The sequence below is a fragment of the Phalacrocorax aristotelis genome, chromosome Z, assembly GCF_949628215.1.
Source record: "Phalacrocorax aristotelis chromosome Z, bGulAri2.1, whole genome shotgun sequence".
Classification (NCBI taxonomy): domain Eukaryota; kingdom Metazoa; phylum Chordata; class Aves; order Suliformes; family Phalacrocoracidae; genus Phalacrocorax; species Phalacrocorax aristotelis.
Window position 1 is genome coordinate 38,872,514 of NC_134311.1, and position 24,820 is coordinate 38,897,333.

General features: G+C 40.0%; 1 protein-coding gene across 1 annotated transcript in view; it reads left to right on the forward strand.

The window, feature by feature from the left end:
- Positions 1-23,682, forward strand: part of FRMD3 (FERM domain containing 3) — a 153,307-nt gene extending 129,625 nt beyond the window's left edge. Inside the window, exons 11-14 of the mRNA XM_075078982.1 lie at positions 1,237-1,311; positions 1,877-1,945; positions 5,144-5,265; positions 22,081-23,682. Coding sequence (XP_074935083.1) covers positions 1,237-1,311; positions 1,877-1,945; positions 5,144-5,265; positions 22,081-22,676 — 862 coding nt within the window. The 3' untranslated portion in view covers positions 22,677-23,682. The remainder of the gene's footprint in view (positions 1-1,236; positions 1,312-1,876; positions 1,946-5,143; positions 5,266-22,080) is intronic.
- Positions 23,683-24,820: the final 1,138 nt, after the last annotated feature.

Sequence of the window (24,820 nt, forward strand, 5' to 3'; positions counted from 1 at the left end):
ATGTCTTCAGGGCACTACTGTCAGGTTATTTCTTCAGCACGATTGCGTAAGATTATGCTTGCCTGTCTTGATATTGGTGGATCTTAAAAGAGGACTACTTCAGTAAAATGAAGATTGGTAGTGATAGTCAATGGAGAGGAACCTGGCTGATAGACTGGAAAATAGTAATGGTTAATATGCAGAGTGCAGAAAAATAACAACAATCCTCCAGACATGAAACTGAAGCCAAAGCAATCTGTAAATAAAGGTCTAGGATAGCAGTTTTGAAACAGCAAAGTTTTCATACATTTCAGAGAGACTGAGCTGTACAGTGTAGACTGTTAGTTACTTAACAGCACTAGATAAATCCTGTCTGATTATGTTTTGTATTATATCAACAAGGTATTCTAATTAGATCAGAACAGATGTAGCCAGGTTGTGTAAGTAATTCATGATAATGACACTTGGCAACAGCTTGAAACTTGGAATTTAAGATAAGGTCATGATCTCTTGGCATGTCTTGAAAAACAGAGCTTTAGTCCTGTCAGAATCCAGGCTCAGAGTTGACTGTTGTGATTATTTTCAAGTAGATAAAAAGCTAGTAGGGTCTAGGAATGAGAGACTTGGTATGAAATCAACTTGCCATTTTGAAGGCAGAGAATATCAAGGAGATGGTGTGTCTGAGGTACTCTTCCATGATCTTTGTGATAAAAGACTGTGATAAAGGGTTGCTCTGTACTTCGCTGATTAGAGAGAAGCAGTAGGATATGATGTAGGCTTCGAAGAAGTTGACTGTATAGAGACATTGGAACTGCAACTACTTTTGGAGACAAGTGTTACAACTTTTTATTATTTCTTTGCTTTACTACTGGGAAAGTGGAAATAGCCATATCTTCCCACAAACAAGGTAATGGTAGGGCAAACTTGTCCTAAGGGTGTTTGGTGTACCATGGTCTTTCCTTCATCCTGTCAATGAAAGTCTGTAGAGATGCAGCAGCTGTCAGCATTTAATTTTCTTGGTTTCCTATCCGTGTAATCATTTGGTATATGTTCAGTTGTTCTGTACTGTCTGAATGGTTTTATGTACACTTCATATTCTATTTTGTATAAAGACCTTAAAATATGTTGGAAAGCCCAATTACTGAATATTACTTTGTGGTATAAAAATAACAAAGCTTGTAGTTGGCCTTGTTAATTTTTTCATAACAGGTTCCTTCTGTGCTGAAAATGTGACAGCCTTTGTTCTTTTTCTTCCAGGTATGCAAAATCCAGTCAGATCAAGACCATGTCCAGCAGCAAGATATTTTTTAAAGGCAGTAGATTTCGATATAGGTGGGTGTTAGCTGTTTGTTTTTCATGGTGAACTAATTCAGAAAGTAAGAGAAAACATCAGCAATTACTCATGGCAAACTGAGGGCTTTCCTTCTTGTTCATACCTAATCCAGGTCAGGATTCAAAAGATTTTCTGTTGCCTTTTAGAGTCACTTATAAAATAAACTGGAGGCTTTATGCAGTCTTCTCTCAAAGACTAGTTTTACCAGAACAGGGCTCCACTTCTGGTGCAGTTTCTGGAAAAACAAGGATGTGTTGCTAGTGTAGCGTTTGTATGTCCCCTGTAACTGGGCAACTCCAGACCAGGGGTGCATTAGCGGGACAGTCCAGTCCCACTCCTAGTGTTCTACTACAAAAGCCTAATTTTTCTTCAGTAGCTTTGCAGACAAGTGGTCAGCAGAACTTTTGATCGGGGTCATTATATATCCACTACATGGGGTTATTTTTTTTCCTTTTCCTTTTCATCTTTTGAATGTAACCTAATTGTTCATGTATATATAGTGCTTGGCATGTAATGAGCTTATCTTAGTATTTGCCTGAATATTTATTTCGTGTTTTAATGCAGTGGAAAAGTAGCCAAAGAGGTTGTGGAGGCAAGCGCTAAAATCCAGAGGGAACCTCCTGAAGTTCACAGGTATGTCTTGACATTCAATATTAAAGCTTAAGGACTAAGGAGCACTATTGTCCTCTACAGAGAAATTCTCTCTCCTTTACTGTGAGAGGTAATGACTGTCATTCTGAGCTTCCACAATGAGGCATGCAAGCCTGACAATAGTATATTGTCTCCTGCACAAGGGAACTTAATCCGTGCTGCTTCAAAGCTGGGCTTAATCAGTCAGTCAGATAAGTAGCTTATATTATTTTCTATGTTATGACATAGACTGTTATTACATGATCCTGACGGAAAAGTACACTCTCATTTCTTTCCTCGTTCTTGCCCAGTTTGAAAGATTCTGTTTTGTGTGGGTATATGGGTATGTTTAAAGGTATACTTGATAGTTTTTCCATAATGCAGTCAGATTAAAAAGGAAGAAGTTCATTCAGTAAAGAGAAAAAATATTAAAGAATATTTTTTGGAGAAAAAAGATTTGGCTTTTTAGAAATAAGCAGATGGACTTTGCAATAACACTTTCTGGTCCTTATCACTCATTGTAGTGACAATGTAAATTGATAAGAACCTAACTGAAGTCCTCTGGAAGAGGAGAAAGAGGTCAGCAGGAAAAAGCTATTTTAAAATTTTTTTAAAGGTTGCTTAACTTTCTGGACATTCTACAGATGTGGAATTGTGATCTACATATCCCTACTTTTATTGTGATGTTTTTTCAGGGGTGTGGGGGGTGTTTGTTTGGTTTATTTTTCACTGAATATGGCTATTCCATCTATATTTGAGAGAAAAGTAGATTGTCTTTACTGAAGGGTAGGAATATATTTGCAGCAAATATTTATAAATATGTTGTCCAGCCCTACTATGTAATTCATAGTAAGGCCATGCAGGGATGCTTTTGAAGATGTTTTGCAACTTACATTTAGAAATGGGGTAAGTAATGGTCTAGAATATGTTAACTGAAAACACAGAAGGCAGAATATAGGTCCATCGTTGAGGCAAGGCAGATTACTTGGGCACACAAATGCATTTTAAATGAAAATAGTTACTCACATAAGGAAGTAGTTTACTGTCTAGTTTCCATAGGGTTTCTTTCTTCCATATGATAAAAAAAGATTTTCACATGAAATTCTTTGTCTTGTGTTTTCCTTTTCTTTGCTTTCAGTATATAAAGTATTTTAAACATATTGTTTAAAACTCTTAGTGTACATAAAGCAACAGATCAGAGGGCAAATAATTTTATAGAGCAATATCATATGGATTTAACACCCATAAATAGTAATGTATATTTCTTATTATTAACCTTCTTAAAATGCTTGCATTTAGAATATTATGGAAGCTCCAAGTTCAGTTTCTTAGAAAGACTAAGGAAAAGTCTAACGATTTCAAGTGTTTTTATAATGGAGGTCTTGAAATGGGAGACACTGGTAGATAGCTTGTCCTTCTAATAGAACAAGTAGGCAAAAAAAAAAAAATTTTTTCAGCTCAAACAAAAGCAAGCTTTAGAAACATGTTACTCTGTGAAAGAGGAAAGGAAATTGTTTTTCAGATGCAAAACATTTAGAGAAAATGATACAGATGAAGGTAAATATATACATTTATCTATCTATCTATCTATCTATCTATCTATCTATCTATCTATCTATCTATCTATCTATATCTATAAAATCTTCTTTCTCTGCGTCCCCTCCCTCAAAGTTGATTCAGTGGGACTACGGCCACATTGAGGAAGAAACATGCAGTTGTGAGGACGTTACTGTTCAATATCTTTGTGTTTGGATATTACACTTCAAGCCCTATAGACTGAAAATCTGTTGGAGTGTGTAGTCATTAATGCGGTGGCAAGTTCTTCTGTCAGATACACAGTGAATGATTTAATATTTTGCTTCTGGGGTGTGCCTGAAAGAGGGGTCTTTGTAAATACGTATGGATATGAGCCTTGTGGGTGTTCCCAGGCACAATCTCTATTTTGAGGGTTGCTTGTCAGCTCTTTACAGCAAGCACAAAGACCCAGGGGATGCATAACAAGCCTGTGGAGGTACCATTGGAATGGAGTGGTTGTAATTGCAGTAATCTGAGTGAAAAACCTACTTGGATACTGAAAATTTAAACTAAATAATTGTTAGAGACTGCTCACAGAATGCAAATGAAGACATAAGGAGCTTTGGGCATATGTTAATGGGCAAGGAATCATGGCAGTTGAGCAAGAAAGCTTCTTTATCCCCACAGAATATTTAATTACATGTAATGTGACTTAGAGTAGGAGATCCTGAGTTTACCTAAGCCCTCAGCAATGCACAGTCCCTTCTTTTCAATTGCAAGAGGTGCTTTGTTCAGTTTGTTTATGTGGAATTTTAAGTCGAGTCTTTGTGCAAACTTGAAATGCATTTTGTGAAACTTCAGCACTCTACCTATGTACCATTTGAAGTCAAGTAGAATCCTCTTCCCTTTCATCTTTGCTTTTGTCAAAATATTTTATCATGTAGTGGTTCAGAATTATTGCAGGATTCTTGCTTCAGACCTGTATCATGTAAGTGCTAGATGACTTATTCTAAAGAGCCATTTTATATTCTCAGTAATATGATTTTAGGGTAATGAGCCTCATGACTGAAGCAAATCAGCAGCATTCCTCAAACTCACCTTAGAAAGTTCAACACCTGCTACCAGGAAAGCCTGTTAGAGCAAAGTCAGACGAGAAAGAAAACTAGCCTGAGCAACCTGGAGACATGGTGTAGAGGTAGTGTCTGGTGTGAATGAGAATGAAAGCACTGTGCATCTGTTAACTGAAGAGATACGGTTGTTTCTGCTTTAGTCTTTAGGCTGCAGTGCTCAAACCATAACAAATCCTTTACCCAGTTCTGGAGGCAATGGAACAATATCAGGAAAATTATTTGTATCCGCTCTACCTTGCCCTTACTTGAAGCCAAATACTGCTGTGCAGTGTGGAAGGCAGCAACATGCTGAAATCCTGCATGAGATGAGAAGGAGTGAGGCTGTGTAAAGGGAAGCAAACGAGCATAAACCCATCTCTTACACTTCAGATGTTGAAAGGTGTATGTCTGCTGAGGGTGCAACATAACACGGCTGAAAGCAGCGTTCAGTGTGCAGGGCTTGTTGTGATAGCTCAAGGCCTATTGTAATTTATGTAAAACAATTCTGAGATGAGGTGTATTGGACCACAGTTGTTTTCTTGTGAATAAACTGATCCTGTTTTCCCTGTTCTTTTAGAACCAGCATTACCCAGAGTCGCAGCTCTCCCTCATTGAACAAGCAACTCATAATCAACATGGAACCTCTGCAACCCCTCCTTCCTTCTCCCTGTGAGGAGGAAGAGGTTCCTTTAGATGAAGGTGAGTTGCTTACCCAATTCCTGCCGAACACTACCAATATTTATTACAAAATGCATGGAGAAGGGTGTGTTACTGACTGAGGGATATGGAAGAAATCTAATAATTTCCATTAGGAGTACGCCATTAAGCCTCTGCACGTCTTCCTGAGAAATGGCCACTAGTTCAAGAAATTGCGCACAAGCCTCGTGAGATACATTGTGAAGAAAGTTACTGCTATTAATCTTTCTGTTTTAAAAATCTTTTTTTTTAGATTGTCAGGTGAAAGGAACTTAACGGGAAATAAATAACTCAACATAACACCATTTTACTAAATAGTAACTGCAGTTACTCAGGAGTAAAAACTGGCAGTTTACTGCTAGGTGTGTTGTTTGTCTTGCTTCCCTTTACTTTTATATTTCTTTCTGTATGTTCTAATGTCAGGAAAAACTCTCTGCTAATTTAATCCCATTGACAAAAACGGATGTTATTTGAAGCTCAGCTAGGAAAGTCTCTGCTAATTTAATCCCATTGACAAAAAGGGATGTTATTGGAAGATCAGTTTGAATGCATTTTGTAGAACAAAGATTTCCATGTATTTGTTTATTTGGTATTTTTAAAGACACATTCAACACCTCTCTTTTTGAGATGCAGTCATTACAAAGAATGGTATGAACATCTTAGACAATTCAAATGAGGATAACTGCATTCTTCCTAATAAAAAGGAAGCAAGCCAAACAAAACAGTGTTTCTCACTTGAGGTGTTGCGAGCTAATTGTTTCGGAAGTTGGGAAATACAACTTCTGCTGTTACTTTGTTGTGGTCAATTAATGGGAAACAGAAAACAGCTGAGCAAGTATGTTCATTTTCATGGGACTATGTCTTAATTTCATTTTATAGAAGTCATATGAACATGTTTTATTCATTCTTTGGAGTTTCAACACTGAATGTAGTAAGAACAGGGTGAATTAGATTGACTGTGCACTTAGCTTATTACGCTGCATGACATGTAGTTAATTTTAACAATTTCTTGTTTACCTCTGCTGTGAAATACCTGTGGCTGAGAATTCACTTTCTCGCAGCAAAGTATGAAGCACTGTGTTCCTCCCAGGCAACTGCCACCACCGCAGAGTAGCAACAGCTTGCTGCTTGTAAGACTGCTGTGCCACACTTACAACTCTGAGCAATGAAATCCATTTTTGGAAACTGCTGACTTACCGTTGCTATACACTCACCAGAGAGTGCTGATTTCAAATGCATGCATTACATAACTTTGAAAGTCATGTTTACTTTTAGTCAGACAGATTGCTGGTACTACTATGATTTAATAGAAATATTTGTTGGTGGGTTTCCTGTAGAATATGTCATGCAGAGTTAAATACCACCAGCTGCTAAGTTAACAGTACTTAGCTCTTTTACAGTACTTTCCTGCAGTGAACTTGGCTATATTATCAAATTGCAGCTTGAACTGGTCTCACAGCTCTCTGACACTGATGCTGGCTCTCTTCTCCACATGCACTCGATCCAATTCTGTGAATTCCCATCTTCTCCTTTGCACCAGCACTAATCACCTTAGAGTGAACTGGGAGAAGGAGTTTAAAAAAAAAAAAAAAAAAATTAAAACAAACAAACAACAACCCACAAACTGTAACACTAGTGAGCGGCTCAGCCTTCAAGTGGCTCATCAGAGAGGGTTGGGCAAGGTCCTGTGCAAGTGCAGGAGCAGGAGGTGGGGGGGGGAAGGCAGCTAGCCCTGAGACTGACTCAACTGCATTGGGAAACTGCTTTTAGCATGCTATACATGTGAAACAGCCTTGGCATCTCCCTAAACGTCCGGGCCTGAGGTGAGGGTGGACACCCTGGAGTGCTTTCCAGGGGGCCTGCAGATGCTGTAGAGAGCACAGTGCAGCCATGCCTAGGTCAGATGTCCCTACGCTGTATTGGCTGGCTAATGCAGCTTCCAGGACCCATGCTTATATTTCTGCAAGGTGCTGCCATATTCGTACAGATGTTCCAGCTGCTGATGGCTGAGACCTTCGCACAGTGCTGCACTCTGCTGTGTAGATGGGCCCAAGCAATTCGTTAGCAGCGCTGGCTGTAATGGTGCCGTCAGCTGTACATACCTTGGGCAGACTCAGGAGAGCGCACAGCTTTGCCTTTTAACTGAGCAAATCGCACTTGTTCTTAATTTTTAATTGGCTCTATATATTGTGAGCAAAACACATGGCCAAAAATGTGGTCACCTTAGTGTCTTGAGTAAATACCTCTGCTTCCTGAAACTTCTGGAGAGATGAACTCTGAGATCGCTGAGCCTGGGAGGTATGAAAGTGAACTAACAGAAACTGCCAGGTGAGAGGGAAGATTTCGTGCCAATTACTTGATAGTTGCTAGGGGACAAAGCTATGGTGATAGCAGAGTCTGCAGAGGATTTTGAGCAGCTTCAGACTGCCGTGTTGTCCTTAGCATAATCCTTTCAGATGGAAAATAAACACAATGCAACCAAATATTGAAAAACAACTAAAGCCCAGCTATTCTCCTGTAAGAAATTCCATCTTATAAATCTACTCTGGCTGTCATGCTGGAGTGAAGCTGTACTGCAAAAAAGCCCAAATTGTCCAGTGGTTTTGCAGACATTTAAGAAAGGGTATGCTGACGAAACATGGTCATAAATGACCACTGTTAGTGGAAAGATAGATACTGGATTCCAATGATATCCCTGTAACAGTTACTTTAGCAGTTGACACTTATGCAAGAGGATTTGAAAATAAGTAATGACATTTTACTTTTTATTGTAATGGCAGGCAAAAATACGCTGACTTTGTCTATTGGTGTCTCATTCTTCAAGAGGCAGTTCTTCAGTCTACCCTCAGAGGCCATATACAGTTGTCCAATTACTAATTTAAGCACCCAGATTTGCATTGGTATTCTTACTTAAATATGCTTTTATTCCTGTTTCGAATTACACTTATGTGACTTACCTAAGGGATTGGCTACCAGCCATGCATATTTTATCAAATTTAAAAACTAAGCTCAAGTCTTCATGCCTTAGGTTTTGCAGGTCATCTCTCAGTGCTTTGTTGCTACTGCTTAAGAGTCTTCAGGCTTTTACATTCCTTGTTACTGACTCTTGTTTTGCACTAATATCCTTTCTGTCTCCAGAGTAGGAAAGAGGCATGGTAGTGTAAATATGCAACCATAAAATCACTGTTGTGCATAGAAGGTTATCTCATGGAATCAGATTTTATATGTAGGAGTGTTAGATAGGCTTGGAGAGATCATTTCTACCTTTTGAACCTAAAAGACATTCTTCAAAAGGCACCTAGCTGCAAAAGTTTTAAGTGTATCCAGAAGTGGGATTGCAAAATTCATCTTTGTCACAGATGGCCAAATCAGGTCCTTCTGAATGGTCCTGTTAGGTCCTCCCCATGGTCCTTGCTCCATGTGCGGTTGAACATGGTCCTACACATGGGTTGGGGCAATTCCAAGCACAAATACAGGCTGAGCAGAGAATGGATTGAGAGCAGTCAGGTGGAGAAGGACTTAGGGGTGTTGGTTGATGACAAGCTCAACATGACCTGGCAACGTGCAGTTGAAGCCCAGGAGGCCAACCATATCCTGGGCTGCATCAAAAGAAGTGTGGCCAGCAGGTCAAGGGAGGCAATTCTTGGCCTCTGCTCTGCTCTTGTGAGTAGAGGTACCTGGAGTACCACGTTCAGCTCTGGGGCCCCCAACATAGGACGTGGACCTGTTGGAGCGAGTCCAGAGGAGGGCCACAAAGATGGTCAGAGGGCTGGAGCACCTCTCCTTTGAGGACAGGCTGAGAGAGTTGGGATTGTTCAGCCTGAAGAACAGAGAAGGCTCCGAGGAGTCCTTACAGCAGCCCTCTGGTATCTGAATGGGGCCTACCAGAAAGCTGGAGAGGGACTTTTTAAAAGGGCATGTAGTGATAGGACAAAGGGTAATGGCTTTAAACTAAAAGAGGGTAGATTTAGACTAGATATAAGGAATAAATTCTTCACCATGAGGGTGGTGCAAGTTTCCCAAAGAGTGTTCTGGTCTCAGGAGATCTTACTATCACTGCATGGATCATCATGTCTGTGTTCAACAAACTAAGTTGGATTTACAGTCCTCTAACCATTTAATAGAGCCCTACAAGGACTGAAAACAACTTTTCTACAAGCAAACCTTTCACTTCAAGGTAACAGTACCTAACACTAACAACAATTAGCTCTGCCAGCTTTCCTTTTCAACTTATTTACAAAATCTTGGATTTCCAGTTGCCTACCATCCATGTGTCTACAAAATAAGATCGCTACTTTTGTTACAAAGAAAACAATGTTTCCTCCATCACCATAATAAGGTACCTCTAAAATCTGAAGACAGGTGATATACTTCCTTTCACAAATACGTTAAAATTGTTATGCTTAAATAGAAGTTTCCTGCTCACTATTTTCAGTGAACAGGCTAGGGAAGGATACTCGTTTTGAAGAGTGTTCTATTAGTTTTAGTTTTCTTGTTTTAGGACGGGATTATTTTTGCATTTGTAAACCATACTTTCTGATTTTAAGGGAAGTTAACAGCAGTTAACTATCTGCTGTTTTCTGTCCCCTCTGTAACGGGGCATGAATGCTAAGGGTCTCTCTGTCACAGTTCCCACCAGTCATTGGCCTTTCAGCTGTGTAAAATCTAGAGAAGCAGTTTAGGAAGGAGGAGAACGACAAGAGCTGCAAAACCAATTAGTTACTGAGAGTGGACCTGTCGACTTGCTGGCTCTCTTCTGCACACGGAGTCACAGTCAGCTCTGCAGGAGGGAAGCAGGCTCCTTGTCTGGAAAATCTTTGTGGAAGAACATTTTACAACCATTACACAGGACACGCTGCCAATGTCAGATCATGCAAAGTCTTTCTCTCAGGAGACAGAGCCTGTTCCTTACTTGCTGAGAGTTAGTAGCAGAGACAGAGAGTTGCCGACTCAGTGCAAGATTTCAATGTAGTCTCCCTTAGTTTTGTATACATGGTTTGTGGGCAGTGACTTGAAATATCACAGTCATTCCTCTTTTGCATGAGCATGGTCACATGAAACATAAACGATACATGTTTATTCATTGGCATGAATGTGCTTCAGTTGGAAATCATGCACAGCCTTGTCCAGGTGGTATTTTTGTCCTTGATTAGTCTTTGTTTTCTGTATTGGACATGGTGGTGGTTACTGTGAGAACTGGTGCTCTCCAGTTTTTGTAGCTGTGTCCACAGTGAAGATTCCAGCCTTTAAGTGCGATTAATTTAATGATCCTCTTTTGGTTGCTATAACAGTTATGAGAATAAAGATGAGAAAAGCAGACAGAATCTTACTTTTGAAGTGGTGACAAAATGGAGATAGAAAGCAAAGGGGCGCTTGATCTTTCCTCAGACCAACATGGAAGTGCTTGCAGAGAAGGAATGGAAGAGAGAAGTGTTTGCCCAACAGGAGCAAGGAGTAAAAAGAAGCACTGCTGGATATTCATACTATATGGGCCGCACAGGGGAAAGGAGCCACCATAAAGATGCATTCCAAAAGCTCCACTGACACAGATGTCTTGCATGAGAGAAATCACTTGGTGTAAAACACACATTTGCATGACTGGCTATCCTACTCCCTTCTTTCCCACATACTCACATGCACATCACTGATTTTATGGTTCAGTGGGAATAAGGACGTCAGATAACGAAGAGTCAGATGGCAAGACGTGTCGTAAACATGAAAGGTAAGTATTCTGGGAAGTAGGAGACTACCTCCCCTCCAGTGCACTCCTTCCAGTTTATCTCTTCTCTGTGGTTTCAGTGAAGCCAGTAAGAGCCTGTTTCCCACTGGGAGAGTGTGATGCTGTGCACGTGGTTGCATTCCAGCTTCCAGCTGGAGCAAGTTAGCAGCAGCCAGCATATATTCGTCATGCCTTTTTTAGGAGCCTGTGTATTTCTGCTGGACAGGGAAGTGCCAAGCCTTCTGAACCAACACTTCTTTCTGGTGGATACAAATGTGTCCAACAGATGTCCATAAGTGGGAACTGGAGCACATGTACAAAGAGAGATATTTTTGCTAAACTTAGGAATCTTCTCTTCTTGTTTATACATATGCAGGTCAGCTTTGATTCTGGGCTTGAAATGAAAGCGTTTTCATCTCATTGGTTTGCCTTGTGACTAAGGTTTGTAAGCACAGTGTAGGATTTTTCCTTTTGTATTTATACATTTTCCACAAATACTTTCCAGGCAGTGGTGGGGAACTGACATCAGTGGCCAAATTGAAGCTCTACAGAAAAATAATGGCCACAGTGTCATTTTGTTCTACAAAGAACAGACCCTAAATGCTGGCCTTTTGTTTCACTGTTTTGATGCCTTGGATATTTTTATGCTTGTGTGTGTGGTTCAGCTGTTATGCTAGCAACTGCTAACTGAGATGGATGCTGTGGAAGTTTGTGTTGTACGTTATGAGGCATTTGGAAATGTTTAAAAATAACCTCTCGTTCTGTTCCATGCTGGGATATTTTTGTTGGCCATGTTAGAAGCTTGTCATTTGATTCATTGAGAGTGACTTGTGTTAGGCTCTTAGAACTCAGTGGGAACTTAATAAAAGGTCAAAGCTGGTATGGGTAGAGTCTTTACAAGGCTTTGAGAAGAGGAATAAATAGTCAAAATGGTGAAATGTCTTGTAAAAATCCAAACCAAGAGAAGCATTCATTTACGGATGGTCAACCACTGCAACAAGGAAGTGTGCGTTCGATTACTGCGGCATGGCTCCAAGATCACAGCCAGAAGGGCTGGTAAATTTACATTTATTTTACTCAAACCTTTCCTTCCCTCCCCACCCCAGGTTTATTATGTTAATAGTGGCCTCTTGGAAAGGAACTATACTGTCAATGACAGTGTTACATCAGGTACAGTAAAGAGTAAGGATGAATTACTGACAGAAGCAGGGTTGCAAATGAGGAATGAATGAGGTGAAACTTAAATGACATTTGTTGTAATATCTTATATAAATTGTGGATTTATTTGTTAATTGCTAACAAATGAGTGCCTGGAATTTCGCCTTTCTAGTTTTCTTGGGCTGAGGGGGAGAAATACCTTGAAACGGATAATTTCTCACAAAAGTAAATTGTTCATAGATTAGCAGAATTTGTTGGTAGCAGAGTTTGAACTTGAGCTGAATTCAGTAGTGGATACAGTTTAGCATTTTACTGCAATTGAGTGGGTTGGGTTGTGAGATCATAACGTTATTTTTTATTTTTTAGATATCAAATAATTTAATATACTGAATAATAATACTGTGGGGAGGGTGGTTAGGGAAAGGGGTCTCATCTGGATCCATTTTTCACTACACAAAATAGAAATGCAACCCAAGGGACAAAAAGAATTCAGTATTGCTTTGCATAACAACCAAAACGAAGGGAGTTTTTTTCTTTTTTTTATATCAGAACCCTTTGCCAAAGATAAATCGGCCCCTTTATCAATCTGTATGGCTCTGTTTCCTTAATGAAGTAAGAAATTTCAAAGTGTGTTTCTCCATGCTTTCTGTGGTACTATTTCTGATATTTTTGCATAAATAGGTTGACAAATTTAAGTTTCCACCTATATAAAACTGTGCCCTTGTATTGAGTCTTCATTTCAGAAATAAGTATTTACAGAAGAATTGACTGAGAATTCTTTGGCAAAGACTAGAATATTCTCACACTTTTGGCACCTGAAAATCAGAAGACAGTAAGTGCAGCAGATATGGGAGGACCTGCTTATTGCAGTGATTTGTCTCTGAGTAACAACAGCTCCTGTCTGTCTTTGCTTTCTGAATTCACCACTTGGGAATCTGTAGCGTCTGTGAAAATGCCGCTAACTCCCTGTATTCAAAAATGAGTAGCAAAGTTGGAAAAGCATTAGCATTTACATGTATTTTGTGTTCTTACACCTCAGAGGTTCAATGTTGGCTCTAAATAGACACAAGCCATTTTCTTGGTTTAATATGACACCAGCCTAGTAACAGATTTGTGCACTGGGGCTATGCTGGTTCTTAAAAACCTTCATTTTGCAGTACTGTTTATAGGATATTATTCCTTTTGGTGTACACATGTATAAAACCTGTGTACCAGCATATAAAACCTATGTATCAGCATATGAAACCTAAGGACTGGAGTTAGCTTGTGCAAAACTCATGGCAGGTGGCATAAGTCCTTGGGAGAACCCTGTTGCTGAGCAGCGATGCTGAAATGTCCCAGTTGTCCTTTTCTCAGGTGCTAAGCTTTTACATCAGTGCCTAGCTCTTTTCAGCTTGCTCTCTTTGGCTTGGTGCTAGACACTGAGTCGCTGCAGTCCCTTCACCAACTCCTCCCCTTTCTCTGAGCTGCTGACAGGTGTATCTTGCCTTCTCATTCCGTGATACACAGTTCTCTCTCCCTGCTACTCCCCATAGCCTTTTCTCTACTTAATCCTGGTTCTCGAAAGGGCTCCTTCCAGGGCAAGGGGAGGTTAGAGACAGGCACCCCACAGTGCCCGCTGCACTGCATTCTCTGTTTTGCTTCTGTCTCTGCACTTCGGTTGCCCTTTGCGGGGTGTGAAAAGCAGAGTGGCTGTCTCCAGTGGCTGCACTAGCTGTGGCATTAGTTCAACACCGTGACACACAATGCAGTTGGGAGGCCAGTTGTAACTCTGCAGAGTCACAGTGCTTGCAACTGATGTGAGTTGGCAACTCTGACAGGGCTTTGCTCCCTTCTAGAAGTTCCCATAAGACTAAAGCAAATGGGAATGGCCAGCAGGAAAGCCAGGTCACTGCCTAAAAAGGAGTTACTATAAACTGTCATTGATTTACTCCCCTTGCAAAGCTAGAACAGGTGTCTTCTGTGGCATGGGATGTGGGTAAGGTAGGGATCTTTGTCCTCCTACTTCTGAGGGCTGGACATCTGGCCATAAGGTGGATCCTGCTTTGATATAGATCCTGTGTAAGGGAATATTTGAGTTTAGTGCAATTCTAGATTCTGTTTCCCTTTCCTATATTTTCTTTGTGATATCCACGCACTTTCTCATGTTAGAAAGTCACCCTCTCTGTTCCCCTAAAAGGTCATTCTATTCATAGTACAAATAAATTTTGTCTGCATTGAAAATAAGGAATGCACAATATTTCTAGAGGAAATAGTAAAAGGGATAGGAAGGAACTGTCCTAATTGCAGCCTGGCTGGCCTCATTCACACATCTATATGAAGAATTCCCAGCACTGCTCTTTCTGGACTGTATCTTATTTTTCAGTTCTCTGTTTAAAAGAAGGAAATATTCACATTTGTTCCTTTCTCCACTATACAAAGCCTTTATAGATGTGTATTTGTGTTTGCACGTCTGGTAAATAAAGCTGTGTGTAATATGTAGTATATCTGGCCACCAGACAAGTGACCTGATTTTCTTAATAAGCAGAGAATACATTTTTCTGGGGTGCTGTATTTCCAGCAACTGCAGCTTCTTAAGAATGGTGGATCTAGGGCTGCCCTTCATCCTGCTAATCCTCAGCTGCTGGTTTTGGCCGCTTTGGAAGCACTAGCAGCTGACAGCATTTGTGTGAGACTTCTTGCATGTTCATGTTCACACCAGGTGACCACAGTGAACTTGTGTTTTATTCAGCTGCTCCTGCTCCTATCTGCTATAGCAAGTTAGAGGTTTGGAGCAATCCCAGTATTTGGTGGAAGTACTGTGTTTTGGCTTGCGTAATGAGATATCTCTGGCTCTCTAAAATTTGTCCAGTTGCCAGAAAAGTGTAGCGAATTTTTGCTATAGATATATAAGAAATAAAATTCAGCTTATTTACTTGATATTCCAGTAATATGTATTAACAGATTCTGATCTATGGAATGTAAATTGCCGATAAAAATACAAAATGAAGACTGGAAAGAAGTCTTTTCAAATGTAATTTGATAGTCAAATCATAGTCCTTTAAATCTAAATACAATATAAATTTTAGCTAAAGAAACAGTAGACTTTTCAAAATTTACCCCCCAAAATTATACAAAATTGTAGCCTTATAAGGGTAGCAGCAAAATAATTGTTCTATATAAATAGGAGCAAAGGATTTGCAGCAATGTTGTAGAGTAATCAAAGGATATTGACTTTGGGCTTGCTTTAGCTTTTAGATTGCCTTTTTCCATTGGAAGACTTTGAGGATTAGTTTTTCTTTTAATCTGGTTTTATTATTTCAGATAACTGACTGTCTTGAAGGCTATCCAAAAGGTAAATAATCTGAAAAACCTGCTCATTTCTTAAAAATGTGTGACTGGAATATTTACTGTACTGTACAATAATCTTGAATTTTGGTGCTGTGATGTGATATTCTTATGCCTGCACAAGCATTGTAAGTGATATGTGCCATGATGACACTAGATTTGTGTCTTTTGACACCATCAGAATTTGAGTGGCCCAACATACTTTTCTGTATATTGCAACATGACTGGAACTTTGCTGTGGGGTTACACTGACCATGGTTAATAGCTAATTGTTTCCTCAGTCCTTGACTTGAGAAAACTGATGTTATAGGGAATATGAAGGAATGAAAAAAACAGCTTTATATATTTAATTTTTTAAATATCAAATAAGCTTGCAACAGCAGTAGTTATGTTCATTCCAAATTTTTAAATTTTTGTGTTAAAATATTATTTATTTACAGTTGTATTTGGCTGATGTAAAATGCAGTTACTTTGATGTAATATGTTTCAACAACATGTACAACTGTTAAAAATTCCTTTTTATTTTTTGAACTTCTTTTTTGTTTTGATACTAAGGAATAGAATGTAAATTTTTTACTACTGTGTTACGAAAAGAGTTTGGGTAAGATGGATTTGCAGTAGTAATTGTTTTAGTTTCATATGTGCCTTCCTCTGATTGTGTTGCCTCTAAGTTATCTGGTCAAACTAAATAGTGGACTGTAAAGTTGATGTACGCTTCAGAACTGTGACCCATTCCAATTTTAATACCACCTCTTCAGAAAACACTGATCTGAAAAGGTTTCTTTGCTGCCTTCTGTCTACAGGTTAATTACAAGGACAGTTGTTTGCCAGTTATTTGAGAAAAATGCAGTTTTAACAAAAGTTAATGTGATATTTCTTGTTTATGTTCACTGTGTATGCTGCGCACTCTGGAATTTGCTCTGGGGAGGGAGAGAAGGCTCAAGAATCATATATTGGGGTGACCTTTCTTTGCAGTAAGTAGCTGCAGCTGTCCTCTATGATGAGAAACATGATGAAGGTACATTACTGACCTTGCATCTGAGTAGGTATAGAGAAGCCTATGGCCAGGATTCTCAAATTTGGGAGGTTAAAATTAGGTCCTTTAATCCATATTGAGGTGCCAAAGTAAGTGGCTCAACTTACCTTTTACTCCTATTAAAAGAAAGTGATCCAGCATTATCTGCTGTTACAGTATGCTTAGGAGAAAGATCTCCCCAAATCTGTTCTCACCTCTTAGTGTTCATATACTCTTACGTCTACTTTCAATGAGTTTGCCACAGTCATCAAGAGGAGGATACAAGTGTATTTGCTAATGTAAAGACTGGTGTAGATAGTAAGTTGAGCCCAGGTGGCCAAGAAGGCCAACAGCATCCTGGCTTGTATCAGGAGCAGTGTGGCCAGCAGGAGCAGGGCAGTGATCGTGTCCCTGTACTCGGCACTGGTGAGGCCGCAGCTTGAATATTGTGTTCAGTTTTGGGCCCCTTGCTACAAGAAGGACATTGCCCTTCTCTGGACATGCTCCAGGACCTCAACAAACCTGGTGAAGGGTCTGGAGAGCAGGTCTTATGAGGAGCGGCTGAGGGAGCTGGGGTTGTTTAGCCTGAAGAAGAGGAGGCTGAGAAGAGACCTTATCGCTCTCTGCAACTACCTGACAGGAGGTTGTAGTGAGGTGGGTGCTGGTCTCTTATCCCAAGGAACTAGTGATAGGATGAGAGGAAATGGCCTCAAGTTGTGCCTGGGGAGGTTTAGATTGGATATTAGGAAAAATTTCTTTCCTGAAGGAGTGGTCAGGCATTGGAAAAGGCTGCCCAGAGAGGTGGTGGAGTCACCATCCCTGGAGGTGTTCAGAAAAGGTGTAGACGTGGCACTTCAGGACATGGTTTATGAGGCATGGTTGTGCTGGGTTGATGGTTGGACTTGATGATCTTAGAGGTCTTTTCCAACCTTAATGATTCTATGATACTATGTTTCATGCTGAAATGTGATGAATTTCTAAAACGGCTGTGATAAGAGAGGACAGAGTAGTTGAGGCAAGGAATTACTAGCTAGGCAGTCAGATCAAGCGAATGAGGAGACATCTACATTTTCTTTATTGAGGGAAAGGTTTTATTTCAGCTATACAGATCTGCTGGCTGGGTGCTGGTGAAAGGAGCACTGCTGCTCTCTCTCCAGATCTGGATAGGCTGGAAGAGTGGGCCAACAAGAACCTTATGAAGTTCAGCAAGGGCAAGTGTAAGGTCTTGCACCAGGAAAACATAATCTGGGAGTGCAGCACAGACTGGGATCCACCTGGCTGGAGAGCAGCTCTGTGGAAAAGGGACCTGGGGGTGCCGGTGGGCAAGAAGCTCAATGTGAGCGGGCAGTGTGCTGCTGTGGCTGCGAAGGCCAGCAGGATGCTGGGTTGCATCAAAAAGGGCATCACCAGCAGAGATAAAGAAGTCATCATCCCACTCTACTCAGCGCTTGTCAGGCCACACCTGGAGTGCTGTGTACAGTTCTGGTCCCCGCTGTACAAAAAGGATGTGGACAGGCTGGAAGGGGTCCAGAGAAGGGCCACCAAGATGATCACAGGCCTGGGCAGCCTGCCATGAGGGTAGGCTGGGAGAACTGGGTTTGTTCAGCCTTGAGAAAAGGAGGCTTAGAAGGGATCTCATCACCATGTACCAGTACTTAAGGGGCAGCTACAAAGAAGATGGAGACTGCCTTTTCACATGGGGTCCCATGGAGAGGACAAGGGGGAATGGACACAAGTTGCTCTTGGGGAGATTCCGATTGGACACAAGAGTGAAATTTTTCACACTGAGGACAGTCACTATTGGAATAATCTCCCCTGGGAAGTGGTTGACTCGGCCATGTTGGACACTTTCAAGATTCGGCTGGACAGGCTGTTGGGCCATCTTGTCTAGACTGTGCTCTTCCTAGAAAGGTTGGACTAGATGATCCCTGAGGTCCCTTCCAACCTGGGATTCTGTGATTCTGTGATTCCATCCCCAGTAATGTGCTTCACCTATGAGAACATCTGACAAGCCAGTTCAGAAAGAAAAACCACCAGAGAACTAACCCAAGAAGAAAAACAGTTATTTTCCTAGATTGGCTTTAGAAGCTGGCTTGCTCAGGGATGAAACAAGAGGAAGCAGAAAGGGTCTTTTTGGTTGATTTAGCTAGAATGTGAAACCTCACATGGAGCCATGGCCAGCTTATCTCACAGAGAGCAGGAAAAGGTAACAAATTACAGGGAGAGAGATCTCTCTCGGCCATTTTGAAGACTTAATAGGGGAAATGAACTTTAATAGCTAGAGTACTCTACTGAAGGGGGAATGCTTCCTGAGGACGGTGTATTGTAATGAAGAGGTTTTATGTAATTAATATAACACGACACATAAAAGAATGCACTAAGAAGGGCATCCAGAAAGTTGTCTTGTCAGGTAAGGAGAGAGCTGGCTTGTTCAAGGAGTGATTTAATCTGTGTAGGTTTAAAGGGCGGGTTTTCTGTCATTTCTTACACCTTTTAGAAATATTTGTAATATGTTATATATTTTATGTTGCATTTATTGGCATTTCATCCCAACTGGTATTAATGCAGCTAACAGAGCTGCAGAGGTTGCGTGGAGGATTTTGTGGTAACTGCCAGGCACTCTGACATACAGCAGAGTACTATGGCGGATTATTTCCATGAGGAAGTGTTTTAACAAGATTTAAGATTCCCAGTACAGCAACCTTGTATCACAAAGTATTAATCTGCTTGTTTAATTTCATTTACAAAGTTTTGACATGTTAACTTTGTATTGGCAGATTTTTCTGCAAATACTGAGTATTTCAGGCTCTGACAGAAATGAGATCATGTGCCTGTGCCTGGCTCAGGGCAGGTCTACTGCTGAGTGACCTGGTAGCGTGCAAATCTGGTATCAGTTACGAAACTGAAATTTTTGTGGATATGTCCTGTCCTGACATGGTAGTCATGGTAGGTATAAAAGGGGAAAGAAAGAGAAATTGAAAATAGAGATTGTAAGACCTTGTAATTCAAGAAATGCAAAATTTTTAACAGTTAGAAAGTCCGGGGTAAGGTAAATTATATCACCAACTTCGCTGAAGTGTAATGCCTACTGCTATTTTAATGATCAGTAGCCAATAGTGTAAGAATATTCTTTTGCTATCTAGTTAAATAGAGGGAAACTAGGTTTCAGAAGCAAAGTTAGTAATTTCAGTGCAGTGAATGGTATCTGCAGTTCTTAGGACTAATGTAAAAAAAAAATCTGACCTTTTCAAGAAAAAATGTGTAAAGGCTTCTGATCTCAAAGTGAGATTCTTTGCAGAATTTTAGTCAATTAGAGCTGAGTTACTGTGTAAAATTGTGGCTTAGAATTGTGATGCAAAATACATCTAAGCTGTGTATCGTCCTATATTGCAGATGTCTTTATGATCAGGATTTTTGCTTTTCAATTTTGTCCTGTGTCATATGTCTACAAAGCAGTGATGCATCTTTTCCTCATAGCATGGTTCAAGTCATGCTTTATTTCCCTCATCTCAAAATTACCATAAGGGGCCTTTTGTGTAGTTTGGGGTTTTTTATGTTTGCTGTCTTTTAATAGAAAACTTTAACAGAGCTTGCTGAGACCCTTTTACTTCACACTGAAAACCATTATATGTCTGGTGTAATTAGCACTGGAAATGTACTGCTTTTCTGATTAGTTGTTTTTCTGAAATAATGCATTTTGTTTCATATGACATTGTTTTAAAGTCTCTGAACCTTAATCTTTACTGGAGTAAAACTGGAATGAATCTTTAATGTTGTCAGTTTGCTATCCTTTACAGAGATCTTTCACTCAAATCAAAGAATTAGGCTCATCTGAATTATAGAAAGTACTTTGACATTAATTTCCTGAGTTACTTGTTGGACAAGTCATGTAATCTTGTATTGGTTTTACCTGCTATATCCTTATCTATATGTTGCATTTGGATTAGTCATTAGTAAAGGATGGAGAGATGTTTAACGTCACGAAACAAGAAGTATTAAGCGTTATTATATATTAGTGTTGCACATGATACTGTGTTTGGTCTGTTCCTTTTGCACATAGATGGCATCTGATGATGGTAATGAGTGTTTGTTGTGGCTTAACCTGGCAGGCAGCTAAACACCACACAGCCATTTGCTCACTGCCCTCCCTCAGTGGGATGGGGGAAAGAACTGGGAAAAAGGTAAAAAGTAAAATTCATGGGTTGAGATAAAAACAGTTTAATAGGACAGAAAAGGAAGGGAAAATAATAATAATAACAACAACAACAATAATAAAGAATATACAGAATAGGTGATGCTCAATGCAGTTGCTCATCACCTGCCAACCGGTGTCCAGCCCCTTCCTGAGCAGCGGTCACTGCTCCCCTGCCAACTACCCCCAGCTTTATATGCTGGGCATGATGTCATATGGTATGGAATAGCCCTCTGGCCAGTTTGGGTCAGCTGTCCCGGCTGTGCCCCCTCCCGGCTTCTTGCTGGTAGGGCATGAGAAGCTGAAAAGTCCTCAGTCCTTGACTGGTGTAAGCACTACTTAGCAACAATTAAAACATTTTTCTGTTGCCAACATTATTCTCATCCTAAATCCAAAGCGCAGCACTATGTCAGCTACTAGGGAGAAAATTAACTCTACCCCAGCTGAAACCAGGACAGTGTTGGGTGTGGGACAAATTCAAAACTTCCCATCACTTTGTCCGAGCTCTGTGCCCGACTCTCCTCCCCTCCACTCCTGCAACTGGCAGCTAACAGCAGTCACTGCAGTGTTGATATAGCCGCAAAACTGCTAGACTTTTTTGCAGCCTTATTGCTGTTAGTGTTAGCCTGGAAAAAGGGTAGTAAGTTTTGAGAGGAGAGAGCTGGCACAAAGAGTGGGGTCATAAGAAACATGCATAACAGTAAGGCTACGAAATACTCCTCTGCAAGGGGGAGAGAGAAATTTAAAGGAGAGGAAGAGACTCTGAGTATGAGGAATAGAAAGGTGAATGGAGGAAAAGGAGACACTAGGTGAGGGAGCTTTTTAAAGAGGTGAGGCATTTTCATTCTGCTTCAATGATATCTAATTCTCATACTGTGTGTCAACCTTCCTCTCCTTTTATCCTCTCTACTGTTAATACGAATTTATCGTGGTAACCTATTGTCTCTTTTTAATGTCAAACACTATTAAGAATTCTCAACCTCAGCCATTATCTTATCACTTTCTCCTCATTCATCTCAAACAAATAAAGGTGGGTGGTGGTTCTGTTGTTACACACCAAATAGCACCAATTCACATATGTACTAGGTACTCGTTCATATCAGAAATCTGATTGCCAGTAGAAAATGAGCTGTTCTGTTTTGTTTTGTATTACACCATTGTTAGCAGTAGCTGCACCAGAGAGAGTTAAACAGATCTGGTGTACTGCAGTGTTGTAAAAGATGTTGCCCTCCTCTGGAGCTTTTCAAAAAGCTTTTCCAGTTTTTATTAATTGTGCATGGTTTGGTTCATTATGCAAAATGATTGCAGAATCTTCTTTCCAACCTCTGCTAGATACTATTGGAAGGCTGACTTTTCCCACCAGGAAAGCAGAAATGTAGGATCACTATTTTAATTTCCTTTTTTCAGGTATTCAGCTGCCAAAGGAAGATGAGATTTCAGTACCTGTGACTTCAAGCTCCCCAGTTAAGGACATCGGGGAGAATGTTGATCTTGCCATTGAACAGGAAGAGAAGATGAAAGAGGAACCTTTAACCATCTCAGAACTGGTGTACAATCCTAGTGCCAGCTTGCTGCCCACCCCTGTTGATGATGAGATTGATATGCTCTTTGATCCCTGTCCAAGAGTAGAGAATGAGAAAGATGACACAGATTCATTTGAGGAACTGGAAGCAGATGAAAATGCATTTTTGATTGCAGAGGAAGAAGAACTGAAAGAAGCTCGGAGGGCGCTTAGGTGGAGCTATGACTTTCTAATGGGTAACATGGAGGTGAATGCCTTTGTGAAGAGTTTCTCCAGACTTCTTCTTGTAGGCCTTGGACTGTTGTTGTTTGTGTTCCCTCTTCTCCTTGTTCTCTTGGAGTCGGACCTTCAAATCTCTTTTCTCCATGAAATCCGTCAGACACCGGAATTTCAGCAGTTTCATATTGAATATTACTGCCCCCTTAGACAGTGGGTGGCTTGCAAAATAAACTTCATTCGTGACATGCTGGGCAGCTTTTAAATTTTAAATAAATATGATACAACTAAGGGCTATATTCAAAATTTCAGTTAGTGCCAGCTTTCCATAATGCTCATGGGGCCATCAGTCAGCATCTGTCTTCATATCCAGTTCATTACAGACACTTCAGGTTCTCAAGTTCCCTTTACATACTTAAATTGCCCCTTTATTTACAGGCTTATACAGTCACCTTTCAGTAACCAAAAAGAAGCTTTATGTAAATTGCATTTCAGACTTCCTGCTCATCTATTACATTCTATAAGATGGGGTCACAATAAGTTTAATTGTCCTTAACCTTTCAATCCATGACACTAAACCCAATGAAACTGAAAGAAAAACTTTTTTGAATATACTCCTTAGTGCAGCAATCTCTTCTAACCAATGCCTATACAAGCAATGTTTATGCTGGGTTTTTGGTTTTGGTTTGTTTTTCTGTTTGTTTGGTTTTTTACATTTTTATGTGTTTAAAATATTTTGGTAAATTTTTAGCAAAAGACAACTTCTGATGTTATTTAAATGTACAAATTGGTAAGAATAATGCACAAGGGCATGTAGGGTGTTTTTAGGGTTTTAGCCATGATTTGTTTTTAAACTACTGGCTGGAGAATGAATGAGTTTAATATAGCTCTATACAGAGGGACTGTGGTTTGGGAAATATATAGAAAGTTCACTCAAGTTCAGTAGGGGCTGCGTGAGGGAGGTGAAAGGACACCAAGTACACAGAAGAATTTCTGAAAGGCACAGTTGTAAAGCTTGGGGAAGTGAGCAGAACTGAAAGTAATGATGCTTCCTCTTACCTGTCAGGTTGTCTTACACTTTATCAGTGCCGTAGAAAGTCTCTACAAGATCGTCCAAGTATGTTTTGGAAGAGAGTGAGTCTTCAGTCTAAATGTAGATTATTGTACATAAGATGGAAGAAGATAATAGTAAGTAGCAAAAAAAAAAAAAAAAAAAAAAAAAAAAAAAAAAAAAAAAAGCCAAAACCCTAGCTAAATCAGTAGGTGAGTGACCTACTTTACAAATTATAGAGCAGAATTTATTCCTTTTTAAACGCAAAGCATTAGGCTGCACAGTTGACATGAAAGTATTCTACTGACTCACAGTTAAAGGCTTAAACACTTCAAGAGGCGCATCTTCATCCTTGATGCCCATTATTACTAATCTCTAAGACAACGTATTTTCTGTGCATACTAATATGCTTCCTTTTACATATAGCAGCATACTTACCCTCTTTCCCTGTTATTACAAGCCCAGTTACATGATCTAATGCTGTTTCATGTAACATCGATTTGTATATCTAAAGATATTCCAATGTAGCTTAGAGCATATACTTAAGTAAAATCTTGTCAATGCTGAGAACATTTGAAGGCCCTCAAATGTTACCACAGAGGTTGTATTTAAGAGGAGAAAGTTTCTGTTCTTTCCCCTGCCCCAATCTTAGTGCAGATGTATTTCATATTTAAACTAGGGAACTCTAATTTTGGCCTCAGAGTCTTTTCCTGCTTAGAGATTTATGAATCGGAGACGTATTTGAGGCTGTTTTATTAGATGTGCATTTAACGCATTGTAACCACATCTCTAATTCCTACTGAATAAATTCCTTTAGTTTCGATATCAGCGAATCAGTTCTGCTTGGTTTTCTCATGTAAGCCTTTGCAAATGTCTAGTTTGAAAATGGCAATTTCCTTAGAGGATTTCTCCTTCCCTTCTAATCTTCTCCAGTTTTTAAAGGACAAATGTTACAGGGTTTAGGAGTTCCTTTTCTCAGTTGAAAACTTTTGGATTGCTATTCATTTCCCAACCAACAAAGGCTAATTTAATCAACGGCCTTTTTTCTCTTGTCTTTGTTTGTCCTTGCTGATCTGTTCCCCAGAAGAATCATTACTGATTAGTTACTTGATGTGTATTTCTTCTTGTGCTACTTGCAACTAAATGATCCTTTCCCATGAGGTCATAACCATTCAGCCTAACAGAAGGGGAGAGTGAACGAAAGTAGACATTTGGCCTTAATGGGAGATTACTCACTTGTATTGTTTCTAAAGAAAGGTGTTGGAAAAGGTGTTTGGAGTGGTGAAGGCTGTGAGAGCTGGCATCCTGCTGGACTATGGAGTCATGGTTCCACACAGACTCCTATATAAGTCTGATAA